General features: G+C 41.5%; 1 protein-coding gene across 2 annotated transcripts in view; it reads left to right on the top strand.

Annotated features, from left to right (window-relative positions):
- Window positions 1–1,724: 1,724 nt before the first annotated feature.
- Window positions 1,725–26,282, top strand: part of slc2a4rg (SLC2A4 regulator) — a 40,197-nt gene continuing 15,639 nt past the window's right edge. Inside the window, exons 1-3 of one of the 2 annotated variants that reach the window (XM_073471175.1) lie at window positions 1,725–2,220; window positions 3,989–4,224; window positions 25,739–25,839. In XM_073471175.1, coding sequence (XP_073327276.1) covers window positions 1,963–2,220; window positions 3,989–4,224; window positions 25,739–25,839 — 595 coding nt within the window. In that variant the 5' untranslated portion in view covers window positions 1,725–1,962. The remainder of the gene's footprint in view (window positions 2,221–3,988; window positions 4,225–25,738; window positions 25,840–26,282) is intronic. The other variant, XM_073471174.1, reaches the window with a different exon arrangement.

Below are 26,282 nucleotides of genomic sequence, written 5' to 3'. Positions count from 1 at the left end.
GCAGGGGAGGGGCCTTTGATGTCCAGTTCTGAGGGACTCAGGGAGTGATATGAAGGGTGGGGGTGGGGAGGGGGGGTGGAGGTCAGGCCAACCCCAGTCTGATATCAACAATGCACCAACGGCTCAACTACTGCCTGATATGAGAAATGGCTAACAGCTGAGGTGCTTAACAAGCTCTGCTGAGGCTTCCCTTAGACAATGCTGGCTGGAAATCGCTATCACACTTAATCCTTTTTCTCTGGCTGTCACTTTATGTGTCACATTTTCTTTATCCTGAGAGAAAGCACTGATCTGATATATTTTGTCGAACACTGTTACACACTGAATCGAGACAGATGTTCATCGCACAAACAAATACAGTATGATGATGTAAATGTGTAAAATACTCAAATGTTGCTGTTCTGATGTTGTTCCGATGTAACATACAGTATACAGTATATTTGTTGAAAAAAAAAGAAAAAAAGATGGTTATCACAGACACATTGTACTTTGTGGATGCAAAATGTTTCATGCTTTCCATGCAGATACAGATGCTGTTTGTTAATTGTCTTCAGATATAATTATGGGCCAATACTGCTGTGACAGCCGTAGCTAATGTTGTTTGTTCTTAAAGCACAGGGTTTAGTTTAAAAAAATAATAAATATAATAAAATATAGTGTGAAAGTGCAGATATGCAAAAGATTGTAATGTTTTATATTAACCTTCATAAAATATTAAAGTGAGTTTTTACTTTTCTAATAAAGTGGCACATTATAACGTGTGTTTGTCTTTTGCCTGAAGTCTTTGTACAAACTACACAGCACTATGGCTCTGTAGCAGCCTCACAGTAATAAGTGTAGCTTGCAATAAATGCTGCTTGCGATAAAATCTGTTAGTATAAAATTAAGCAATAAACCTGCCTCTGCAGGCATTTTGGCAAAGGTAAGATAAGGAGGCAATTGTGTGCCTCCAACAACTGGAATAAAAAGAAAACGTGTTCATATATCTTTCAATAATTGCAGTTTGAAAACAGGGATATGAAAAATATGACATTTGTTTTCTATATTAGGTATTATTAACCAAATGTAACATTTAAAAGCAGTGTCTCTGTTATTTTGTCCACCATATAATGCAATCAAATCAACATAACCAACTGACCTCAATATTAAAATAGGCTGGATTTAAATCAAGCATACATGAGAGCTTCATAAACCACAGTATTTGCAGAACTGTATTTTTGGATTGCATTATTGTGCATGCAGACTACTTTAATCTCACAGCACAACAACGATATGATATCAATAGCTTCCACGCACGTCGACAAATAAAGGGGGTTTCTAACTTTTATGGGAGGTAACAAAGTTGTTCATTTCATCCACGGTAACACGTTTGCGAAGTAAGGTGCGTGCAGCTTAAACGTGAAGCGGCTAAATCGCCGTTTGATTAGCGAAAAACATAAATGCGCAGTTTTCTACTGAGGCCTGCAGACTGCTTCCTCTCCTCTCTCCCCAGCTCGCCTCGCAGACCGGCTCTCCGTCGACAGACACCGGCCGGTAAACTGCACGACACGCCCCCTCCCCTCTTCCACCCACATTACTTGGATTAGAAAAAAAATATGATTGACGCTCCGGAACCGGCCAATCAGAGGCCGTCTCGCCGTGGAAGCGTGCCAGAGTGTAATGTTTATGTACGCAGCGGACCAATAGGAGCGAAGCAGAGGGGGCGTGGCATTCTTTTGGAGGAAAGAGGCAAAACAATATCCTCCTGACCGGGCGGCTTTTTGGATATCCTGGGTAGTGTTGGTGGCGGCGGAGGCGGTGGTGGAAAACTTTACATGTAGACTAGAATAGAAGTTTAAGATACAGACAGCACCTATCAACTCGCGACAATCCTGATAAATGTATCTAACTCCAGCAATTTGCACTAAAATCTATAGAAAGCTGGTCTTCTTTCTTTAGTCTCCGCTCGCCCCTTGTCTGAATATGGATGCCAGATATATTTTGGAGAAGTCGTCGGTTGGGACGAGGGTCGGCGGTGCGGATTTCAGCTGCCGGGCAGGCCGCTCCGTGCTCCGCGACAATCACGAGAAAAACGGTCTCGTGCCGGCGTACACAAACGGGCCCGTCCTCTACAAATTCGTAATGGACGGCGGCCCGGCGGTGGAGGTTAAAGGCGAGGGAGCCTATCCAAAAGGGAACGGATTTTCAGCGGTGGGTCGGATATTGCACGACGTGGAAAAAGTAAGTGCCGTTCATTCGTGTTTACGTGTACGCAACGTGACTCCGTGAGCCGGTGAAGTCAACTGCACAGCCAAGTTACGGCAGGAGATGATACCGAGCACGTAGCGTTAACCTGTCATTAAGCTGCGTAATGAGAAGTCTGACAGCTCTCACAACGCCGTTATTACATATGAAGCTCACACGAGACTACAACTACTGTATATTGTGTATGGAGCAGCGCAGTTGCAACTTTAAGCCCACATTTTCCTCCAAGTGTCACCAGCTGCTGTCAAACAGTCGCTTGTAATCACGTCGTATTAAAACCGCTTTAAATGGCGGCTCGTTTTGTGTGCAAAGTTTGCAGAAAAGGGGGGCTGGGACTTCAAACTACTAGCCATACCCCCTCCCCCCATAAGTCCAGGGTGGAGCTACAGCCGGGGCTTCCTGCCCGGCTTCTCCACACACTGCTGTACTAGTGATTGTACTTGTTTGTTGTCGTGATGTTTTTCTCCTGTGCAGAACTGCATTGCATTGCTTGTTTGTTTTTGCATCGCAGCTCTGGCATTTTGTGGCCCGTCTGTGTTTCTCTGTGCAGACTCAGTTATTGAATCATGTCACATAGTTACTAATTAACCCTGCTGCGTCAAATATGCTCAGATGACTAATTACCACGCCTACTTTTGGATGTGTCTAAAGTGGATTAGATAGCGTTTTATTCAAATAATGAACTGGATAGCTATGTGTGTCTATTTTAGCATGGCAGTGTGCTAGTGGAAATGAGGCACGATCAAGGGTTTATTGTAAGTTTTGTGACTGAATAATTGCATTGTATTCTTTTTTGCTGCAGCAATTAGTCAGTAAATATTTGTCAGGCTCATGTTATTAGGGTTGCAATGGTATGAGATTTACACAATAAAACCTCCAAAAATATCACAGCGTTACACTTTTTGAGTGATTTTTGACACTATCGGAATGTAACTGAAGGGTCTTTTGGTAGAACAAATGCTTTAATATAACATAAATATTATGTTCTGACATGAAACTTGATATTAACTTGAAATATCATTATTTTGAATAACACCAATACAGTAGAATTAAATACCTACCTAAGTGACTATCACTGGCTTTCAAGAAATTGTTAATTTTATTTTCTCACAATCAGCGATTAACCAGATATACATGAATTACACTTTAGATGAATGGAGAATGATAATAATCATTATTGTTTTATGATCAATTGTCTCATTTAGGTTCCTTTCTCATTTTAAGTTGGCATAAAACATAGTTTACTCCTAAAGCAAGTCAAAATCAGAATAGAAGAAGACAGCTTCAACCTCAACCATCACACTCACAAGTTTTGCATTTATTTGTTAAGTGCCCAAGTGTTAACACATGCTTCTTTCGTCTTTTTGAAGCCTATCAAAACAATGTGAAGAGGGCAACAGAAGCAGGAACTGTTTTTTTGACCTGGGATAGCCTTCACTCTGGTTGGCTCCTGAAGGTTCATGTGCAGTAGCTAAACAACAGTAAGGGAGAGGAAGATTTGTAAAAGATTTAAAGAAGTTGCTTTCTTCATCTAGTGTGGTTTGTTTAAAACAACCCCAAAGACAATACCATTGTCAATCAAAATAGAAATATTTATATTCCATCAAGAAACTCATCTGATTTTACTAGTGAAGGTGTTGAAACTGTCAACATGTGGTTAGTTGTCACATAATGCCTCTGAAGGAGGCATGCTGATTATTGGTTTACCAATAATTGACTACTGTATTACTGCTTCATTTTCTAGAATGGCCTGGGGGATCAAAAAGACACCGGTTCCACTGGGATCCTGAAGAGGGGCAGTCCTACTCACTGCCCAGGCTTAAACGGGCAGTTGCCAGGCGGCTTCATGCACTTGGACATCAGGAACCCAGGGAAACAGGCAGAGCTGGTCAACAACTTCAGGGCAGCACAAGGGCGAAACGTACCACCGACAGATAGACAACCCCTCCCTTCCTCCCACATCCCCGTCCCCAGACACAGGTACGGAGAGGCTGATGACAGCCACAGTCATGAACCCCTGTTGTGTCTTCATTTTTGTTTTTACTCAAGGTTGAATATTGTGTGAAAAGGGACATAATTTTCAAGCAATACAGTCATTTTATATGATTAAAGGCTGCATTACAGTAACGTGATGTAATTTTCTTATCAGACTGTTTTCTAAAATTTGCCGTACTGTCTTTGTCATCATATCCACATTACTGATGATTATTTATCAAAAATCATTAACGTGTACATTTATTGTACTGATATTGTATTATGATATTTTATTTTGTTGCACAGTCCCAGCATTTATGGAATGTTTTTGAAGAGATTTCAAAATATCAAGACATATATTGTATTGCAACATGGCCGAAAAATATCATTATATTATTTTAAGGCCATACCGCCCAGGCCTAACTTGGCTTGACATTTAAACACAAACTTTGGGTGGATGTAAAATCAACCCCATAGGATTCTGTTAGACCTTTATTTGTGTGCATGGCTCTTGTTTCTATACAGCCAAGTCCAAGTGCTACTTTGACACTGACTTTGTGGTGATAAAAATAATCAATAACTTTCATATTACTCCAAACCTGTGTTCAGAGTTTTGAATAAAAGTGGAATTCACCCTCTGGCTACAAACGTATAGTGGTTTGGGCATGAATGTTGTGGGGGCGTACTGGTCAACTGACCACATGTTTGGTGTTCCATCCAGAATAGTTTCGAAATATGCCCTCAGAGAGCCATAGCTGGAGATGAGGGCCCAGGATTGCCCAATCGCTTGACAGAAGGAAAAGGGAGAGAATGAATAAGATAGATACAGTATGTTGGTGTTGTTTAAATGCTTTTGAGAAAGTTTTCACTAATGAAGCGTCTCACTGTCTTGCTTGACTGTCTCTGCAATACAATAGTAGTACAATCCACCTTTGACCCTCTTTGGATAGGCCATGCTAGTGGATCTGTTAGTGTGCCGTGCTCACTGTGTGTCAGACAGGAGAAAAAACTTCATTGTGTATGACTGTGTTTGGTTCGATGTTAAATGTGCAGTTCAGTGAGTTATTGCTGCCGTTGTTTCACATCATTTTCATTCACACACATGCACATTTGTATTTAGGACATTCTTTGACAGACCTTTAAGACAAACGTACATGCATTTACAGACTGTTTCACACAGAGGAAGGAGAAAATGCATCCAGGGACAAGCCTAGTGCACTGATAAGTGATTATGTAACAGCAGAGAGCACTGGGAGAGGCTGTAGGCGGTGCCTAAGCACTCTTTCGTTCATTTTACACAGCTATTGGTTACTGTCTTTGTCAGGACGTTGTCTGTCTGCCAGACAGCAGATGCCTGGTGGCCATACAGTACAGTCTAAGAACTGAGCAGCTCTTCATTAAATCTGCATAGAAACATCAGAACTTTTCTTTCTATGTACCATCATTGTAAACTGATTCTGGTCCATCAACAACTGCTGAGAGTCTTCTTGATAGTAGGTGTGGTGTGTAAATGGCACACAAACTACTTTCTATCCTTCTCTGGTCATCACGTGAACTTCACGTGCTTCTTGTCATGTATGATCTGAGGGAGTGTCTCTGGGGAGCATGCAAGACTGAACATGCTTTTAAACCAGTGTGATGCTGTGCCTTCCTCTTTGTGAGTGCCTGTACGAGATTGTATGACCACCACAGACATGTTCTCCCCTCTTGATCCAGGTCTTAGCCAGATTTTAAACATCTCTTTTCCACAGCATGTTGGCAGCTATATCAGAAAACTGCCACCACAATAACAAACTCTGAGTTGACACCACACAGCCGCTGAAAGAGGTTGCATAACATTATATAACCGTGTGGTCTATTAGCCAGGGCTCTTTGTTGTTGCATTGACCTTTTAGATTAAGTCCACATCTTCACCCTGCTAAAGTTGGCTTTTGTTTTGCAGTCAATGATGAGAGGCTCTGCTTTCCTCTCTCACCACGAAACAAACAGCTTTCTTATCCATTATTCCTATTTTGGTTTAAACCATTTTAGTCTTCTCTGTTTGGTGAATTGATAATACTTGCTTACATTTTATTGAGCTTATCCCACCATTCTCTATCCAGATGTATGTACATGTGGCAGTGATCACAAATTTATAAGAGCAGTTTAAAAATGCACAATAGTTGCATTGTTATTCTGTGTGAACGACGATTTCGCCAAGTTACATAGTTGTACTACACTCATTCACACTATTCGACCGCGGTGGCAGCTATTTTTCTCCATGTAATGGTCACAGTGGGGAGTTTGTGCTTGACATCAGTATGTGTGTGCAGTTTTGCTTATGTGGGTGTGCCCCTGATTGTGCATTTGCTGCACACAGTGCCCTGCTTTTGGATAATGTCAACAAAACCATTTATTTTCATTTGCTCCCCACTAGCTTCGGTAATACTGCCATTGTGTTACAGGATTAAATATGTTTAAATAGACCTTGGCTCCAAAGCTGTCCTCTCCTCCACACCTCTGTGTGTTCTACATTAACCACTGTATCAGTGGCGCATTCTTTCTCCCGGACAATGTTGCGCTTTCACACCTTGTCCTGTCAGTTTGCAAACGCTGCAAAGTAGGTTAAAACCCTTTTAGACAAGCCCGGGCAAAGATCTTGCAGGGGTGGAAAGAGGAGGAACCAATACATTCACTGACTCACACACATGTGCATATTCATCTGAATACATTTAAACCTATGCGTATATTTAAACACTCCCACCTGTCTTGTCACTTTATATGTGTGTGTCTCTGTCTTTCTCTTGTTCTGTCTCTGATTAAGTCACTCACACCCTAAAGCAGACCTTGTTCTACCTGTCAATACTCATCAGCAAAGGATCCAGTGCACTGATAACGGAACAAAGACGAGGACTGGTGAAGAGAGGAGGGGTCATTTGTTTTGATGAGAAAAAAGCTTTTCTTTCTTATCTGTCCTTGGTCAGGTACACTATTACCACAGCAGGAGGATAACATGAATAGAAAACACTGAGCCCGCATAAACAGGACACCAGAGCAACCTACTGCAGTGAGGGGGGTCAGTGGTGGAGGGAAAAAGACGGCTCTGTTTTTAACATAATTACCGACCAGTCTCTGACTTGGTCTGCTGAGAGTCACCAGGAGGGTTTAGGCTTAGCAGACAGGCAGGCTGGAGCAGAGTCCACCACCTCTCCATCCCCCTCCAACCACCCCACCACCAGTCCTGTTCTCCCAAAGGAGACATTACAGCCGGTTGTTGAAGGTCAGAGTCAGAGGAGCAGCTACCTGCCCCCACTCTAGGCTGGGATGTCTAACCCACATCCAGACTGCTGACATGGCATCCCAAGTTGAGCAGTTCTTCTCAGGTGGTTGTTTTCTTTTATATTTCCATATAACCCACAGTTGGTGTTAAGCATGTCAGTTTTATCATTAGATGCACAAAAATCCCTCTGAATGTGATGCAACATTAGCCTTGTGTCTTTCTTCCAGACCACAAGAGGTTAAAGCGCTCGCACTGACACAGGCAGGGGTGAAAGGTCGCCCTCAATGAATGGAGTCATGCATGAGGGGAGGGTCAGACCAGGACGCGAGCAGGCATCTGGCACGTCCGCTAGGTCAGGCTAAGCATCTGGGTTATGTGCTGCATAGACAATTTATTACCACAGAAGATTGTATCAGATAGCTCATCATCTAACGCTGCAGCGTTACTGTCTCTTGACTTGAAGGTGTGTGGAGGAGTGAGGATATAATATCAAAGGTTTTCTTTAATGTAATCTGTGTTTTCAGGGTTCAGCTCTGTGGCTGGCTCCTAATCATTCATTCCTTAACTCTAATAAGGGCCGCTGGAAGACGCTCCAGCTAATGTTTGAAATATGTGCTGTGTATGTGTGTGTGTTCAATGCCCCAACGAGACGTTAATCATCAGCTGTTATGTAGCGAAGAAGAAAGGCTAAATCGATTTGAGGAGTGAGGAGTAGAGTAGGAGGCATGAAGGAATGCTTTCTGCAAACAGTCTGCTCTGCTGCAATAGTACTGTCAAGTAGACAAAGTTAGGAATGGCTCCAATATATTGACATGGTTGTACGAGTGCTGGAAATCTTTGAAAATGCTTGAATTTTAATACCATGCTTTCAAGGTTTGAAAAGTGCTTGGATTTTAAATAAATCACTGTGACTGAATAGTTTGCTTTTTAGATAAATGTCACGTTGCCCTCTGTTTCAGCCACCCTTTTCTGCTTCAGTCTCAGTTTGTTTTGTGGTTTGTGGTTATTTTGAGACTTGGTTTGTAGAGTTAACAGCCTGTCGTGCAGTTGCGGCTGCTTCGCTCTGTGTTCAGTGACTCGGCTACAAAACAAAAGTGTGATGAATCGACTGACAAATTGTGAGCTTTTCTCCTCTCGACTAATGATTTGAATCATCGAGTTTTGGGGCTTCATCCCTACAAATGCCAGATAAATATTTATGATACAGGATATGTAGTTAAATAGAAAATGCAGGTTTTCGAACCAAAATACTTTGTCTTGTGTTCTATGGTGCTGGAAAATTTTGAAAGTGCTTGAAAGGTGCTACAGTTTGACTGTGGATAACTTGTATTAAACGTTAACTATACATTACAAATATCAGAAATCCTAACATACTTTTTCTTGTCAAATAGTTTAAATACTGGTTGTATTCTGTACATATGTCCTCCAGCAGGGTTACTTATAGACACAGAGAGAAAGAAACACTTATGAAGAGGGAAGGAAACTCTTGTAGGCTCTGGCACCGCTGCAGTAAAATGCTTTATCACTTGCTCACCCACACTAATAGACACTTACATAAGGCCCCCTGTTCTTAGAGATGCCTTAGTCAACTGCCTTGCCTCTGTCTTCAATCAGTCTTTCTGTCCTTCTACTCTCTACACTCTGCTCCTCCTACCAACCAGCAGCTGCTGTGTGGCTTTCCCCCTCTGCCCACCAGCCACTTCTACCACTCTCATCTCTCATCCTATCCCTCCCAACGTTTTTTAATATTTCATGCAGCTATTGTCACTAACTCGCTATTCATGCTCATAAAACTTTACTTTGCTGGTGTTGTTAAAGCTGTCTCGGTAGTGAATTTGAGTCCCAAAAGTTATTTATTTTTTCAGCCTAAACATTGATTACAGAGTATACAGTATAACATTTTTTTTTTTTAAAAGGTCCTTGGTTACAAGGTATGTTTCTGAGATGTTGCAGTTCTTTCTGCTTTGTAGAAATGTCCCCACCTTCCTGCCTCCCTTTTTTATCTCTTCCATGGTTCCTTTTTTCCGTCTCTCTTGGGCTTTTGCCCTCTGCCCCTTTGTCTGAAGTACGACCGACTAAATCCTACTCAAATCCAGAGGAGATGAAGCCCTCTGAACAATGCCGACTCTCTCTCTTCCAGGAAAGATTATTCCATTCTCGTATAGAAAATGCCAGTTCTAATCTGTCTGTCATGGTCACGTCTCTCTCTCTTCTCTCTTTCTGAAGCATTCATAAACACATGTCTGCAGCACGTAGGTGATATTGTTTAATTTTCACTACTTTTTTCAGTGACCGTGTCCATTCATAAGGTAGAAAAATTATAGTATACTAATCACTGGAATGTTCACAATGTTTCTATTGGCACTGAAATTGCAGATTCGCAGACATTATACTCACAAGCCAAAGAGGCATTTCTCCTCTGTTTAGAGTTCAAAGCTTCTTTTTTCTTAAAATCACACTGACTAATCAGATGATATCATTATACATTCAAACAGTAGATTACAGCGATAAAGCTAATCCTGCCGACTGTGTTACTTCTCACTGTGGCAGATTAATTTGCACAATGCGGTAGGAAATTCTCTGAATGTACTGAGTAATGCTCCAGTGAATATGCAAATTGGTTCCAAAACCAGATCCTTGGTGGCGGAGAGTACGGCTGAAGTAACTGTTTTCAAAATGTTCTGTAAGCCCTTAGTTTCACGGGGTTTGCTCTCTCCTGCTTGCAATTACTTATAAATATCCTCAAATACAAACACACACACACACACACACACACAGTCTTGCGCAACTCAATCATAAGTCATCCCAGTCTGCTGATGACAAGCAGTGAAATTCAGCTCAGACTGCAAACAGAAAAGTCTGAGAAACGCCTAACACTTTGTACTGTGCCGTGCTGAATGGCCTACATCTGCTTTCATGTTTTTGCTTTTTAATTAGTGTTCAGCATGTAGTTAAATATTCTCTCTCTTCTCTTTCTTTGTCAGGAAACACTTTTCTCATCCAGGCAGCTTTTTCCGATAAACATTAAGCCATTGTTTAGTTTTCTGTAGTTTATATGTTTATAGTTTTCAAATATTACCACAATTAAAGCACCCCCACCCCTCTCTCTCCTTCACCATCTCCTCTTCCCTCCCTTTTTGCTTTGTCAGTAACCAGTGAAACATCAAGGCTACCTTAACTTTACAGTGGCAGTATGTAGGAGGTAAAAAACACGGTGCTGGCTGTGGTTTCTGACTGCATCCTGAGGAACGTCAGATGTCCTTGATCTCACTTGTAATTAAAGGATTATCGACAGCCCTGTCTTTTAGTTTAGTTGTGGAAGAGAGCTGCTCTGAACTTCTGGCATCCCAATCGATTTTGTGTTGACACAGTTAAGCAAAGTGAGCACTGACCTTTCAAAATGCCTGGGCCTGGGCGAAAGGATTGGGTAAATCAAGCAGGAAAGGCACTGCCTTGATTAAATGGTTGCTCTACAGCTAGCAACTTGATTTAAGTAAGTTTCAAAGACCTGGCTTAAATAAACAGTTTTAAACAGCGTGCCACACCCAGGCTGCTGGAACCAGTGGGCCCAGTTCTTCATAACCTCCTAGAAACCCCCTTTTTTATGTGTGCGTCCTTAATTGTGTGTGTGTGTAGACATGCATGTCCTTAACAATAGAGCTGTGTGAGCCTGGATAATGTCCGTTAGTGCCCTAAAAGGAATAGTGCTGTAGGACAAAACAATCGATCATGCAGCTTTACAAGCAAGCACTTGTTGTGGTTTTTATCCAGATTTTCCTCCTCAATCGTACAGTACATGCACACGCATGCACACACATACACACACCTTAATAGTATACCCACAGGGAGGTAGTTAGGTTTCATTTAACACAGATCTGCTAGTAACACTGTCCCCCTGTCACCTCCTGGATATTGCACCAAAGTCTTTGCCCTGCTGAGTCAGCTAGCAGTATTTACACATGTCGACACATCCACAAGTACATACTTTAAGTGACTCCTTATGTGGCTATATATGATATTCACGAGCCCTCTGTGTGAAGTAATACAGAGAGAGAAAGAGAGGGAGAGGAGGGGGAAGAGGATGACAGATTCTTGCTTTATGTGCACAGTGTTTGTTTTTTCACCCATTAGCTTGGGATCTGTGGTCACCTCCCTGTAGCTATAAACTTGTTTATAAAGATAAAGATAGATTTTTCACACAACTTCTCTTTTGGTTTGCTAGACCTCGCTAATCCAGTTTTTTTGTATCTACGCTGGGTATCCACAGGTCCTTAAAAAAAGCAAAAGAGAGAAGTTAAAATTTAAATAATATAAAAATCTGACTGTGAAAAGGTGTTTAAAGGTGTTTTATGCAAGAGAAGCTTTTTGAGCCTAGTCGTCTCTTTAAACAGGAGCAGTCACACACCCCTGAACTCCTTTGACTGCTGCCAAGATAATGTGGAGATTTCCGGCCTGGGGGGAGGTAGAAAGTATCCCCGCTTAATCTTAGTGATGGCGGCTTCCAGCAGCAACATGCCACTGCACAAAGCATTGAGTGTACAAGGCCGTCCAGTCAGGTGCAGAGCAGAGCCTCGCTCACCGCCCACATAAGCTCAGAGAGTCAGCTGTTCCAGGGTTTGGGAATACTGACGGATTGTTAGGGCTGCATCTAATGATTATTTTCGTTGTCGGACAATCTGTTGGTCATTTTCACAATTAATAGATGAGTTGCTCTGTATATAAAATGTCAAAAAAATGTGAAAAATGTCGATCAGTGTGTCCCAAAGGCCAAGATCACGTCCTCAATCATCTTGTTTTGTCAGTTTATCATAGCGGAGTAAAAAAACTAGAAGATATTCACATTGAAGAACCTGGAATCTGAATTTTCACTTTACCCTTTAACTAATTAAATGGATATTAAAATAGCTGGTGATTAATTTAATAGCTGAAAACTACTTGATTAATTTTTGCAGCTCTAGAGATTTTCACAATGTGGTCATTCTCACCCACACTTGATTTTCATCTGAAGGTGCAAGTGTGCACATATTTTTTCTTGTTGTTTGGTTGATATACCATAGGCATTCATTGGTGTGGTTCTTTCGAGCCTGACATATTTCATGAGGTTTGTATTGTCGAGATTTGTGCAGAGGGTTAGGCTGATCTCTTGTCTAACAGCATTTGCTTTTTCCTCGTTCCTGTCCGATCTGCCCCGATCCAGTTTTGACCAAGAATCAACACCCTGGTCACTATATATATACGAGCTTGTGTTTACACTGTGTTTTGTTCACCATAATTACACCATGAGGAAATGAGGGAAGAGCAAGGGCTGGAGAGACACAGAGGCAAAGAGAGAGAAAGGGAAGGGCATCGGATAATGCCAGTAAGTTCAAAAACAATTTGACATCTCATCGTCTCCTTTGAATTATTACGGCTGGTGCAGCATTAAGATATCAGAGCTCACTGTCCTACTTTCAGAAGAATCCATTTACTGCCCGATCCAGACTTGGAAAGTGCCTGTTCTAGACAGATTTACTATTTGTCTAGAGAGTATTTTTTTCCCCCTTGATTTTTGTGCTTCTACTGTGGATGAGTCGGCTGTGTTGTTAAATGGTTTCGTTATTTGTCTGTTTTAAGTCTGTTTATTGTTAATATTTCTAACTTTCTTGTGCTGTTTATCCCGAGTCTATGTAGGGTGTTTAATTTTGAAAGTTGACTGGATGCACTGTGCAGTTCCACTGTCTGACTTCCTGTCTGGTTCAATCTGCTTTGTGCAGATTGGTGTGGCTGCAGTCCGCTTCCATCAGAAATAGGCTTGGTGCGTATTCTCCACGGAGCAGAAAGGAGATCCGCTTCTGGGATGCTGCTGAAACGTGTCGTGGCGCAGCTGTTGGAAACAGGAGCATTGTCTAGAATAGCTGCAATCAGCTCGTATCGTGGCCGTAACACAAGAGAGACGGACCCGGTGGTATCTGGGGGTTGTTCGATCAATCGCTTAGTCGGCTAACAGAAAATTGTTTTAAAAATCAATTAATCGTAAATTTTTCTCTCAAAGCTGCCAGATAATGCTGTTTCAGTATCTCAAATATTGAGAGTTCATCCTTTTCTCTGTTTCATATCATATTAAACTGAATATCTTTGGGTTTAGGACTTATGATGTTTAAGGACATCACATCAGATTGCCTTTTTTCACCATTTTCTAACATTTGATAGACCCAATGATTACTTGATTAATCTAGAAAATGGTCTAGATGGCTAAAATGGTCACTAGGTTCATTGATAATGAAAATTATCATCAGTGTGATATGAATTCATCACTTTATGCCCTGCTTGGTATCAGTCATATGACATCCCCAGTTGGACATGAAGAAATCCCTCACAAGCATGTTGACAAGATTTGATTGTACCATCCATTTTTCTTTGTGGTCTTATTTTGAGTCTATTACAGCCAATTAATCTTAGGTTTAAAGATATAAAGGTTTCTTTGGGTATTTGTCAATAACTTGGTTCTATTACCTATAATGACCTATAATCACATGACATGCATTGTACAATTGCAGAAAATGTAACTGGGCTATGATTAAGTGACAACAATACTGTCAGTCAAAGTTGTCAAATTAAGAAAAAGAAGAAGTGAAACAAGGAAAAGTAAGGGCATCTCAGTACTTATAGCAGAGAGTGTTATTCATTTTATTGGCATGTTGAGCAGCTGTTTCTGTCTCTGGTTTCACTTCAGCTCTCCTTTTGCGGGGGTGGAAGGGCTCATGTCAGCTTCTTAACATTTGACCAGATTTACCAGAGAATGTAGATACTCCAATGGGGACTCAAGGTGCCAAGTACGTGCATGTCTGCACGTCTTGTGTGTGTGTGTGTGAATGAGTGAGGTGTGGTGGCATGTTGGTATATCTGAAGCTGGATCTGTTATAAGCCTCTGAATCCTCACTAGCTTAACACAAGGCTCCTCTCTCCTGTCCAAACGACATCATTATCCATCCTTTAAACTGTGGCTGCCCTAATTGGCTACATCCTATCTGCTGATGTTTATGTAAATTTAATTTAGATATACTTTACCATACCAAGATTGACAGCTTGTTTAGTACTTTTGAACAGCAGAAGAAAAACCTATCTCAACTGAAGGTCCAATTACTCACTTGTTCCAGTGCTTTTGACCTTATCAAACAGCCTTCATCAGCAGATTAAATTTGCTCAGTTGCCATGGAACTGTAGATTTTCAAAATGTCATGCCTCAAACCTCGCCAGTGTGTCTTTTTATATACCATTCTTAAGTCAGCAATTCAAGATTTTGCAGTAGTCAGTATTCTGAATCTGTGTGTCTGACAGTGAAGAGGCTTGGCTGTAGAGAGGCCTGACTGTTTGACAGAAAAACACTTCAGTCTCACAAGGCATGACTTTCCCTGGGCCAGGGCTGCTTGCTGTGTCTGGCAAGCGCTCCCATCTGTCTGCTTGTCTGTTTGGGAGCCCTAATCTGACCATTGCCGGGTTTGGCCTTGTTAGAAAATGCACAATTCTCACAGCGAGACCCGCCATTTGCATCCAACTAGCAGTCATTCTCATCCTGCTTTGTGTAACTCAGCCATCATATTTCAACATGTTTGTAAAGGATGCAGTCTGATCCAGAGTCAGGGGATTAATATACTCAGATGTCTCACAAAGGAGCAGCTCTCCGTCTCTTCAGAGCTGACTAGGTAGATGCTCAGTCTTATCATCATCATCATCATCTCTCCAGTGTTTCCATAATGTGCTTTAATTGCCTCCATTCATCTTATTAATTATCCCACTGCTGGCGTTGCAGGGTGAAAGAGGGGCCATTTTCCTTTGCTTATTCCCAAAAGTGTCACAGCCTCCTCTTGTAGGATGTTGAAACACTGATAATTTGTAGAGAGGTGAATGGCTTTTGTAGGCACAGAGCCAGACGATCCACTGGGAGACTTAAATTTTTAAAGATGTGGTTTTTTTGGCCTTTTTTTCCTTCCTTTATTAGTTAGTGTCCAATTCTGAATGGGCTACTAAAGGTTTGAGGCCACATCCTGAATTTAGAGGCTCACCACTAAAATGTAATACACAAGAATAGAAAACTGATTTTAATACACTGATACGACACAACAATACATGTATGTAAGTTATAAAAATTTTCTGATACTTAATAGTTTGTGAGCAAATCATCATGTTTTTCACTCACTGTCATTTGAGAAATATAAAAAAAAATTACAAATTTGGGGATTATATATGGTCCAAATAAAAAATGCCTCCTTACATTAGACCCCTTGACCAGCGCATGAAATAAGCACAAACCACCAGCCAAATGCTGCTAATAATATGCAAGTAATTGGCAAGTGGATTTGCTTCACTCATCAGCCATTAAAACAATGGATATCAATTGACTGACTGGTAAAATTTGTACATACACTAGTCATTTTCACTGCAGAGTAAACTCACAGGCTTTGGCCCAACAGGCAAACACTGTTTACACTCTCTGTTTACTACACTCACTTGTAAATTCCTCTTTTTTAACAGTTAGAGAAGATTGCAACACTTTAACAACCTAGTCTAGGTTTGGTTGGAAGTGTAGAAGTCGTAAACACTCATAGAATGTAGTTTATACACCAGTTTTAATGACAAAGAGTACATACAGTATTACAGCATATATATTATTTATGATATATTAAGATCTTTTTAAAATTATCTTTACATGTATTTTACCAGGAGTATTGCCATTAAGATTCAGAATCTTCCTTTAGTATTATAATAACCCTTAATATCCCAAATACAAGTTATGGTTTTCTTTGACACTAACTAACATGTTCTTGCTTGCCAATCACCGGTGTGGCTTGATGGCTCTCCCCCAACCCCCTCCTACTTCTTTCGCCCTCTGGCAATAGTATCACCTATCGTCAATCTTGAGGAACCACAATTGAATAATATGAAAATATAAATGATCGCCCGTCCAACCCTACTTATCACACTTCCTCAAAGTCTGCAGCCATTCATCCCCTAACTGCACTTTTTTCATTTTAAGGACTTTCTTCTTCTGTGATCCGGCTCCCTCACTTTCTCTTTCTAGAAAAAGATAGTGATCAGTTTATTTTACTAACTGGAGTCTTTGTCTGTCTGATGCTGCCCTGCAGATATTTGGCTTCATGAGAGTAAGCAGAGCAGAGTGGCTTTGGAACAGCATTAGTTTGCTTTCGCAAAACACAGGAAACCAGGCAAAGGCCTGCTCTGGCTTGTGATGGCAGAAGGGCAAATCTCAAGAGCAGGCAAGAGAGGGAGTGGGAAGTAAAGAATGAGGAACAAAATAAGAGTATGAGCACTGCAGAGAGAGAACTGACCGCTCTGTTCAGGGCCCTCCGCCATTTTAATCTGCTCTCCAAGTTTCAAGACATGTTTCTTTGTGTTGGAACTTTGGTTGTGATCTGTCCTTTCCTGCCCTGAATTTCACATCTAGGTTTGTGACATGACTTCCTCCCCAACTTGTTCTCCCTTATCTTGTTTAAGTCAAAGGAAAACAATCTTAGTTGATGACATGCCAGTTTAACTTTTGTTACTTGATTCCATAGAACAAACAGCTCAATTGTCCGCAAGAAAAATCCAAATTTCAGTCTGAAAATTTCCCAGAGTTTGGAAATACGATTGTAATCAATTATAGGCAGGAATAACAGTGCTTTTCAGGAAGAATGTTAAAAAACAACCAACGACTTCCGCTCTGTTGACCTCTCTGGCTCACCACATCGACTCATGATTCAAGTTAAAAATGTTGATAAAGAAGCAGTGCTTTCAGGCAGAAGGGCCCATCTTGTTTATTCTCTGTCAGTAGAAGCGATGAACAAAAATCTAAGGTCACCACTCTAAGAGACTGCCCTGCATTCCCCTAGCAACAACATTGTTATCGGAAGGGACTGACAGAAGTTGTGAGGGAAGTTGCTATAGCTACAAGTTAATCTTGTTGTGTAGCCTGAAGTGATATAGGGGTAAAAGAGTAAGGTACCGGCAGTTTCTCCAGAGACACGAGCATCACAGGTGAATTAGCATATTAACAAATCAAACAGGTAATTCTCCATCTATAGATAACTAATTTTATAATTTTCTTTGACATATTGTCACCTTTTAAATCGTATTAGTCATGCAACTAACATTTTAACGTTTTAAAGCATGCTTTCCATTCATAATTTGAATTGTATTAAAGATGGAGTAAGCAATTCTGGAGAAAGACTGATAGCATGAGCAATCTATGTCAATTGTTTTTAAGCTCAATACACAGATAATATTTGACTGTAACTTCTCCCATTTTTCCAAGACATTAAAATCTTCCAGGACAAGTGGACCCTGATTCAAAGATAGGGAAGACGATCCTGGAAGGACAGTTGAATGACAGTTGAGTCTCATTCCCAGGTCATCAAATACAGACACTCAACAATCAACCATTTTTCTCCAGAATCGTATTCCCTACCTTAAATGTCTTAAAGCAGAAGTAGTAGACAGAAGTCAGGCTTAAACTTATGACAGATAACTCATTAAAGACTTGTTGAGGGGTTTTTAAGGGGTAAAACCAGGACATGTCTGTGTGCTATGAATGATACGATTAACGTGTCTGAACTGTGTTTGCCAGCACTGTACTGACTTGTGTAAGGCTCACCCTGCAAACGTAATGACCCACAGTATCCCCATGACTAGCTGTTACCACAAGATGTGGGCATGGCATGCAAGTCAGGTAGTGCGTCATGATCTACTCTGTCGTCAGCCAGTTAATTGCTTCTGCTGTGTCAACATTTTCTCTCCGAGAAACGTGCACTACAAGCATGGCTCTGATCTCCAGGTGGGATGTCAATACAGGTTGCTGCAAACAGAGCAACCCCTTTTCAACCTGCCAGTTTGCTGTTAAAGTGAAATATATTTATATAATCCTATCTTGTGTAGTTTATGACATAGTGTGCAGACATGGGGAGTCAGTCACCACAGTGCGAATCATGCCTTTTGCTCCATGTCTATCTTCTATTATTTTGCCCAAACAAAGCTGTCCGTTGTTTGTGCTTGGCCCTAAGGCTACAGATTGCATTCGATGATCAAGAGACAGACAGAGAGGGCTTTTTGTCCTGCAACTGAATAGCCGTTACATTCACAGCCCACATTAAAGAGACACGGCTCCTGTCTAACAGCCTCTCCCTCTCCAGGGGACTAGACGCTTGGGGAGAACATGTGTGTAGACTGCACTGCAGAGGGTGAATTACCAAGATTAGGGATGTTCTAAATGTCTAGGTATTTGAACGGAGGTTCAAACTTAGACTGCTGTCGGCTCAGAAATCAGTTAAATAGTCAAATCGAATCATATTGTTTTGTTCTTTATAAACACAGAATATCAGAGACCTCAGTACAATATTGGTCTGCACGATCATCATGAATAATATTGACAGTTAGAAATATATAATAGAAAAAAAGAAAAATACAATCTTACAAAACATGACAACACCTCACTTAATGAAAGTTAACAAATAACACTTACTGAAAACAATATTCAATGTAGCAAAAAACATTTGGAAACTGTTCTGATTATTACAACGACATTTTCATTGGGTGACTAATAGCGAACATCCCCTACGAAAATGCCTACCCAGATATTTATATTGTACAAAGAGACAGAAATACAGAACAGGAAACAGAAAGAGTGACTGATGTAAACACGGGGGCTCAGGCTTGTGTTGGGTCGGGGGTTTAGACTGTTTACTGCCAATCACGGCCATCTGCCCGCAGAGCAAGAGAGGAAGTGAGATCGAGTGAGAGGGACTAAGGGCATTACGTAATACAGTGGAGAGGAGGCAGGATGATGGGGGACGTAGGGAATGGAGAGCAGTGGGTGTTCTATTTATAGTGGGTATGGATGGGGCAGCTGACGGGGCTGCACAGCAGGCAGACGATCGTCAACACCAGCCTGGTCAGTTCCAATGGCCTCAGTTGTCACAATGTTACCTCATTATACAGGATATACCAGTTTGACAACATCATACCATGCCCTGCACTGTTTTTACTTAAGATGTGTCACATTTTCAAAAGCTTTCCTCTGCATTTTCATCTATGATTCCTGTTCTCCAGGATAACATAATCCAAATTCCCTGTAGAGCCAGCATCTGGATCCCTTGCGCCTTAAACAGGCTGAAAGGAAAAAAAGATCAGACACGTGACAAATGGTTAACAATGCATTTGTGGTTTTGTGGTTTTGTGGTTCCCGTCACTTTCTCTGTCATCCTCCCTCACATTCTCTCCCTCTGAGTGTGCGTGAGGACGAGCGATGTGAACATATGCTTTAAAGAAAAGCTTCGCCTTAGGAAAAAAGTCTATCTCATGACTGGAAATATTACTCCTAATTTTGGTCCGCATATCTCCATCACTGTGTGCATTTGCATTTGTTTGTGTTCAAGAGAAATAAAGGGAGAAACATGCAGAGACAGAAAGCAGTATGAAAACAGGGTCACTGTGCAGCGAATGTGTGTCCCTATCACAACCCAAACAGAGTGGTGTTTGAAACATGGACTTGTTTTCATGTGCTTGTTTGTTGTTTTTTCAACTCTTTGACTGCGAAGGTCATACGCCAGTCTCAATGCCAATCTGAGGCACACGCAGCTGCTTTGGATATGGAGAAGTCGGCCCACATGCATACACTACATACAGAGACACACAAATACACCCTGATGCATGTTTTGGGGATCACATCGATCACATGACCACACTGGATGGATGAGAGCTATTTAAAGCGATCACCACTGGGGCTAAGAGGAAGATCAGAGCGTATTGTTGGCAGTATACAACCCCAGTGAAAACTAGTCTTTCCTCACTGAACTCTGCACAGCTTTGAATCATCCTGATGTAAAACGGATGAGCTTTGCGGTTAGCCAACTCAAAACAATGAAATCTGCTGATACTGCCCAGCCCTTTCCACTTGGTCTTCCTCTTTTCTCTTGACCTTATGAAAGCGGTTTCTTCCAAGCAGTTCGTATGACATATTTCTTCTCCTGGTAAACAAGATAGACCTTGTTGTTGTCTGGGGTTTAAATTGATGTCAGCCTTTTGAGAATGAAACCATCACCGCATCTACCTGTAGACTAGAAGGCTCCATGCTTCATAATATTCATAGTTTGCTCCTTCACAAACAGGAAAGCTGTGTGTAAGAAGGGGGTCATGGGAAGTCATGGTCTGGTAAACTAAGTCTTGGCTGTGCCAAACAGGTGAGATACACATGCAGGGCAGGAGAGGGATTGATAAGGTTCGGCAGAAAAACTGAGATGAAAAACACACCATAGAAAGTTCAATGCACCACAGATAAACAAATCAGGTTTTTTTTTAGCTGTGTGTGTGGCCTGCTAGTTGCCTTTCAAAGTTATGGAGTGTGTTTTGTGGCAGTTGGTGTGAACTGTTAGTGGGCTTGTACTGAGGGCAATATGTGCTATTAACCAGGCTCATCCTGGGGATTTCTACCAGGCTTGTAACTGGAGTAGAGGTGCTGTGTTAAATATAGAGGGAAGGCCCAGTCTTCTCCCCAACAACAGTGGAGAGGCCTCAGTAGTATTGGATGGGGGTGGTGGGTGGGGGCTGCCAAACAGCAACACGGCAGAATCGTATCACCATTTGCAGTATCAAAGTCCAAGTGTCCTTTCAGGACAAGTGTGGAAATCCACTGTGCTGGAAGTTTTCTTCCAAGTGTATCCAACTAATAAAAAGTTAATCTTTTAAGAAAATCACTCCATAAAAATACTGTCTGAGCCTGGACTCATTATAACTTACTGCACCTTGGATCAGATGATATCATCTTCAAATCTTATCCGCTCATTTCACTCAACACAGTGATTAACACACAAGTGTCGTCGTGATACCGGAATTTCTAACTGTGATACGATACCTAAAAAAAATTGAGATTCGATACCACAGGGAAATTTTTTTTATTGAAATATCAATTTAACAAAACATCACAGTGAGGTACGACATTGTTTTCTTGGCTAGAGACTACCTTTCTAGCTACGATTAGGCCTTTGAAAATAGCGTGTGTCAACTCGCTGTTGGAGAGAAGGATGAGAAAGCGCGCAGCTGGCAGTGGGGTAACGATACTGCAGAAAATGTTTTGGCCAATATTGGCCTCTCACAGATATATCAGTATCGTCATTAATGTTGTCTGCTATCTACCAATATGAAAACCTTTTTTTTAAGAGATGCAGAAAAAGCTGCTTGGATTGATTTGTAATCATTAAATTCCCAGTGAGTTTCCTGTTTCAGTTCACTGACGTCAGTTTAGACAAAAAAGTTTATTGTTGAACTGTAAAATATCCTGCCTCCATTACTTATCTTTGTGTTTGATAACCTCAGTTGAGAGATCATTGCAAATAATGTGTGCATGTCAACCGATATATCAAAAGTGCAATTTTGTACTGCCCAATATCGGTATCAGCATGAGCCCCCAAAAATCAAGTATCGTTCAGGCTCTAGTATCGCCCAATTTTTTGCACTGATCCTTAAAATGTTAATGGTTATCAAACACTCGTGAAAGTGACTTTACAGCTAATAATAAACTTAACTTTACAAAATGACACGAGTACACTGAAACAATAAACTTCACAGGGGATTTAATAATTATAAATTACCCCAAGCATCTTTTTCTGTTCTGTAAAATTTATTGGAGATTTTGGAACAATATAGCTGCGATTGCCAATAATAATATCAGCCAACCAATATATTGGTCAGGCTCCACTGTACATTTGTTACTCTCCCATTTTCTGCAGTCTGAGCTTGTTGTTGCTACTTGTGCCTTGGCTCAGAGCAATAGTCTCTCTCTCTCTCTCTCTCTCTCTCTCTCTCTCTCTGTATGTGCCTGGGCCTGGCTTGTTGACTTTAGTCGGCCTGTGTGTTGTGCTGCTGCCAGAAGGGATGGTTCTTGGCCTAGACAAGGCCAATAACAGTTGAGGGAGGAAGGAGGGTAGGAGGGTATGGTGTGGGTGTGAGAGAGTGAGTGTATGGTTTTGTTTGTGCATGTACTCAAGTTTGACAACCAGAATTGCACATACTACACGCACACACTCAAACTGTTTTTTGTGCTCAGTACACGTTTGTCAGTGACGGGGCTCGTAAACCTGACGGAGTATGAATGGTGTCACTACACTACAAAAGTGTATGTGCCTACACATGTTCATCGGCATATGTGGGGGAGGATTGTTATGTTTATCATGTCATCATTAAATTTACTGCGATCCATAAATGTACCAGGGTTGGGTTAGGCTCTTGTAAACATCCAATTTTGGGGAGTGAAAAACCAAAAAGCCCAAACTCCCATCCCACCCCCTAAACACACATACATACATATCCCAAACACGTACACACACAGAGCCCAACGTTGTTGACAGTGATCTCTGCTCTCCAATCAACTCTTTCTGGACACTAAATAAAGGCATCCCCAGTTTAACTTCCACCAAAATAAAGCCTCCCATAAGAAGATGCAGACAGATTTACTGTCGCGTCAGTGCACTCGCTCTTTAGCCTGTCCTCCACTCCCACCAACTTTAATGGCTCCACAGTTATTTCACAGACAGTCGAGAAGTTATACAGAGCGTAGCGGAGTGTGTCATTTGGAGTATCTGCAGGCGCTGATGTGTTCATCAGAGTAAGCAATGAACTGTTATCTGTACAAATTGGCTTTACGGTGGCAAAATGTGGCAGCCATCTGCTTCTAACTTGGTGTAAACATTGATATCAAAGTCAGTCTGATAGCAGGAGTAGATTAGCATCACTGCCGTCAGCATGAGTAAGAGTCAACTGGCAGTTGGACCTCCGAGAATAAGTGTCCAAAACACGCTGTTTGCGTTGTTTATTGCTTAACACATGCACACACAGACACACAGAAACACTTGCAACAGATGTAGTGAAACTGCGGTGGAGTATCATGGTTCTGCCGGGAAGCAGAGGAAGGATAAAGCTCAATGTCAGGAAATCAGAGGGGGTTGAGGAGGGTGGGAGGTATTAATGGGGTCTGGAGTGTGTTGGTATTCCTCCTGTGTGTGTGTGTGTGTGTTTGTGTGTGTGTGTGTGTGTGTGTGTGTGTGTGTGTGTGTGTGTGTGTGTGTGTGTGTGTGCATCCGTGTGTGTATTCGAGAGAGAGAGAGAAATATCAAAGTTTGAATAACCTCTGGAATCAACTAATAGTCTTTACAGTCTCTTTTCTGGTCTGTTTCACTCATGCGCGCACACACACCAAAAAACGGATCTGCATGACGTTCAGTGGTATGCTGTTAGTATACCACTTTTCCACACCGTAGGCAGGCCAAACCTTACATTGCCAAGACTTCAGACTTACATTTTGAAGGATAGAAAACAACAACACGTTGTCCATGTTCGCCACAAAACGAGAAAAACAGCAAAGAAATGTTATTATGAAAGAGACAGAGGCCCATAAATCAAAAGCATGTCCCTGGTTGGCCCTGTTTAGTGCTGAAAACAAGGCTAATGACTGAAACAGGACACGGCTAATCTTGTTATCTCTTTATCTCCCATCCAGACTCTGTGTGTGTTTATGCATGTGTATGTGTGTGTTGTGCATATGTGTGTTACCCGCCTCTCCTCTGGCTATGTCTTCTGTTTTAGCTGCGGTGTGGATATTATTCTTTGCATGCTGTGATTCGCTCCATGTTGGTATTTTATGTTATAACTGTTTTGCAAACTGCCTGCATTGTATTCAGAACAAACACACACACACACACACACACACACACATATATATATATATATATATATATATATATATATATATATATATATATATATATATATATATATATATATATATAATGGAGAGAGAGAGAGAGAGAGAGATAATTAACCCATATTTTGATTGCAGTGTAGCGTTCATACGGTCTCTGAGAGATTCCTTCATATCTGGTGCATTCCTCTGCGATCTGTTTGCTCCCCATCCAACATATTCTCATCAGCGTGGGAGCTGAGACGCTATCCAAAGTTTGTCTATAAATGCTTTAAAGTCTTGTTGCAACTTCTAAAAGTGTGTCTGTTGTGTGTGTTTGTTTGTGTGTGTGTGAGCAGGTTCACATTCGCTTGCTGATTTACAGCGTACTCCTGTACAAGTTTGTAGACTCTAAAGTGAAGTTTTTTTCGCTAAATGTGAGTGTGTGTATACTGAATCTCAAAGTGGATCTCTGCCAATGCTTAGGGCTTGGCTGAGAGAATGCCTCAAACCAGTTTACTCTGGTTGTGTAGTGGAGAAGTCTGGGGGCGGGACAAGGACCTCTTAAAGCTGCAGACCATGTGTATCTCTGCCTCTGTCTCTTTTTATGTATGTGTGTGTCTGTTTTGTGTTACTTCATCAGTGTTCATGTATAAATCCATTTACATTTTACAGCATTTTGGATTTGCATTTTATGGCACGAAATAGCGGACATGCATTGACCTCATTGTCTTTGACAGCTCGCCTATTTGTGCATTTTACATGATAATTTGAATCTGTTTATGTGTGTGTGTGCAAGCACGTGGGTGAGCTCTTCGCCCTGTATTTGGCTTTAAAGGACATTAAGAACAGAGGTGAAAAGTGCAAGATAGAACAGATTAAGAGAAAAAAACTGTGCAAAACAAAGAAGTTTGTGCTTCACTGCAGGATGACACAAAAGACTGTTGTTCTGGTCACATTTTTATGAGAATATCGTGTGCCAAGGCACACTCTCTGGGCTCCCTGTGCATGCATATGTGCGACGGTGCTTGTTCCAATGGGCAGTATAAATAAGGTTTAAGCTGAGGGTGGACTGCTCAGCATGGGGTGTACTGAGCAGGAAGGGAGGAAGCAGCATCTCTCCCTCTCGCTAAGCGAGGTTGCACAAGCTGTGCAGAAACACACCACAAAACCCCTTCACTGAAGAGGCTCTCCAATACATCCTCATGTGCACACACGTGCTACATACTCGAACACAAACACACAAACAGAATATTGCCCTAGATTTACTGTACATATATAATCATGTAATTCTCAATGCTCTTGCTACTTGATTTATCAGATTTGTTTGCTGCATTGTCCAAATTTCTATATTATGGGGGTTAAAGAATACAATTTCTTCAGTTATCCATTTCATAGTTATCCAGTTTCATAGTAGGCTTTTTCTTGTTAAATAATTTTCCACTACTTTGTCAAAATAACAAACTTTTTTGTTTTGCTGAAGTTTGATTTGTTCAAACATGTCCTGACAGCACCTGACTTTTTCCTGTGTGGTCAATCTATGTTTGTGTGTTTTGCAGGAAGCCCTCAGGTCATGCTGATAAGGAGGTGATGGCTGCCACCGTCCTGACCTCACTGTCCACATCCCCTTTGGTGCTCTACCCATCCTCTGCACCCACAGGTAACATCGCTGCGTCAGCTGTTTTCTCCCTTGAACTCACCTGACGTGGAAGCCACTTCATCAAACACTGACTCATCCACCGTTAAAACAAACTGAGGTCTCTCACTTCAAATAATGCTGAGGGTCACTCACTGTCAGGTGGCACGGGGGACAGTGGGAAGAACAACTTATCATAAATCACTTGATGTTATTGTACCAGGGCACAGCCTGATCTGCCGAGTTGTTAATGTGTTAATCTGCATTCATCTAATGGGAGGCAGTCTTCATTATTATTAACACTACTCCCTTATCTTTGTATATATGCCTGCTTTCCCAAGCCCAGCCCTTAGTGCCAACTGCTCAGCCTTGACTCTATCACCACAGCTCATTTTGCTGCTTCCAGTATTCGTGTGGTTGCCATCACCATGCCAACCCTGCCAGACGGTCAAAGTCCTGTTGGCTTT

The sequence above is a fragment of the Pagrus major genome, chromosome 7 (genome assembly GCF_040436345.1).
Source record: "Pagrus major chromosome 7, Pma_NU_1.0".
Lineage (NCBI taxonomy): Eukaryota > Metazoa > Chordata > Actinopteri > Spariformes > Sparidae > Pagrus > Pagrus major.
Note: the sequence above shows the minus strand (reverse complement) of the source record. Positions and strands in the feature narration are given on the sequence as shown.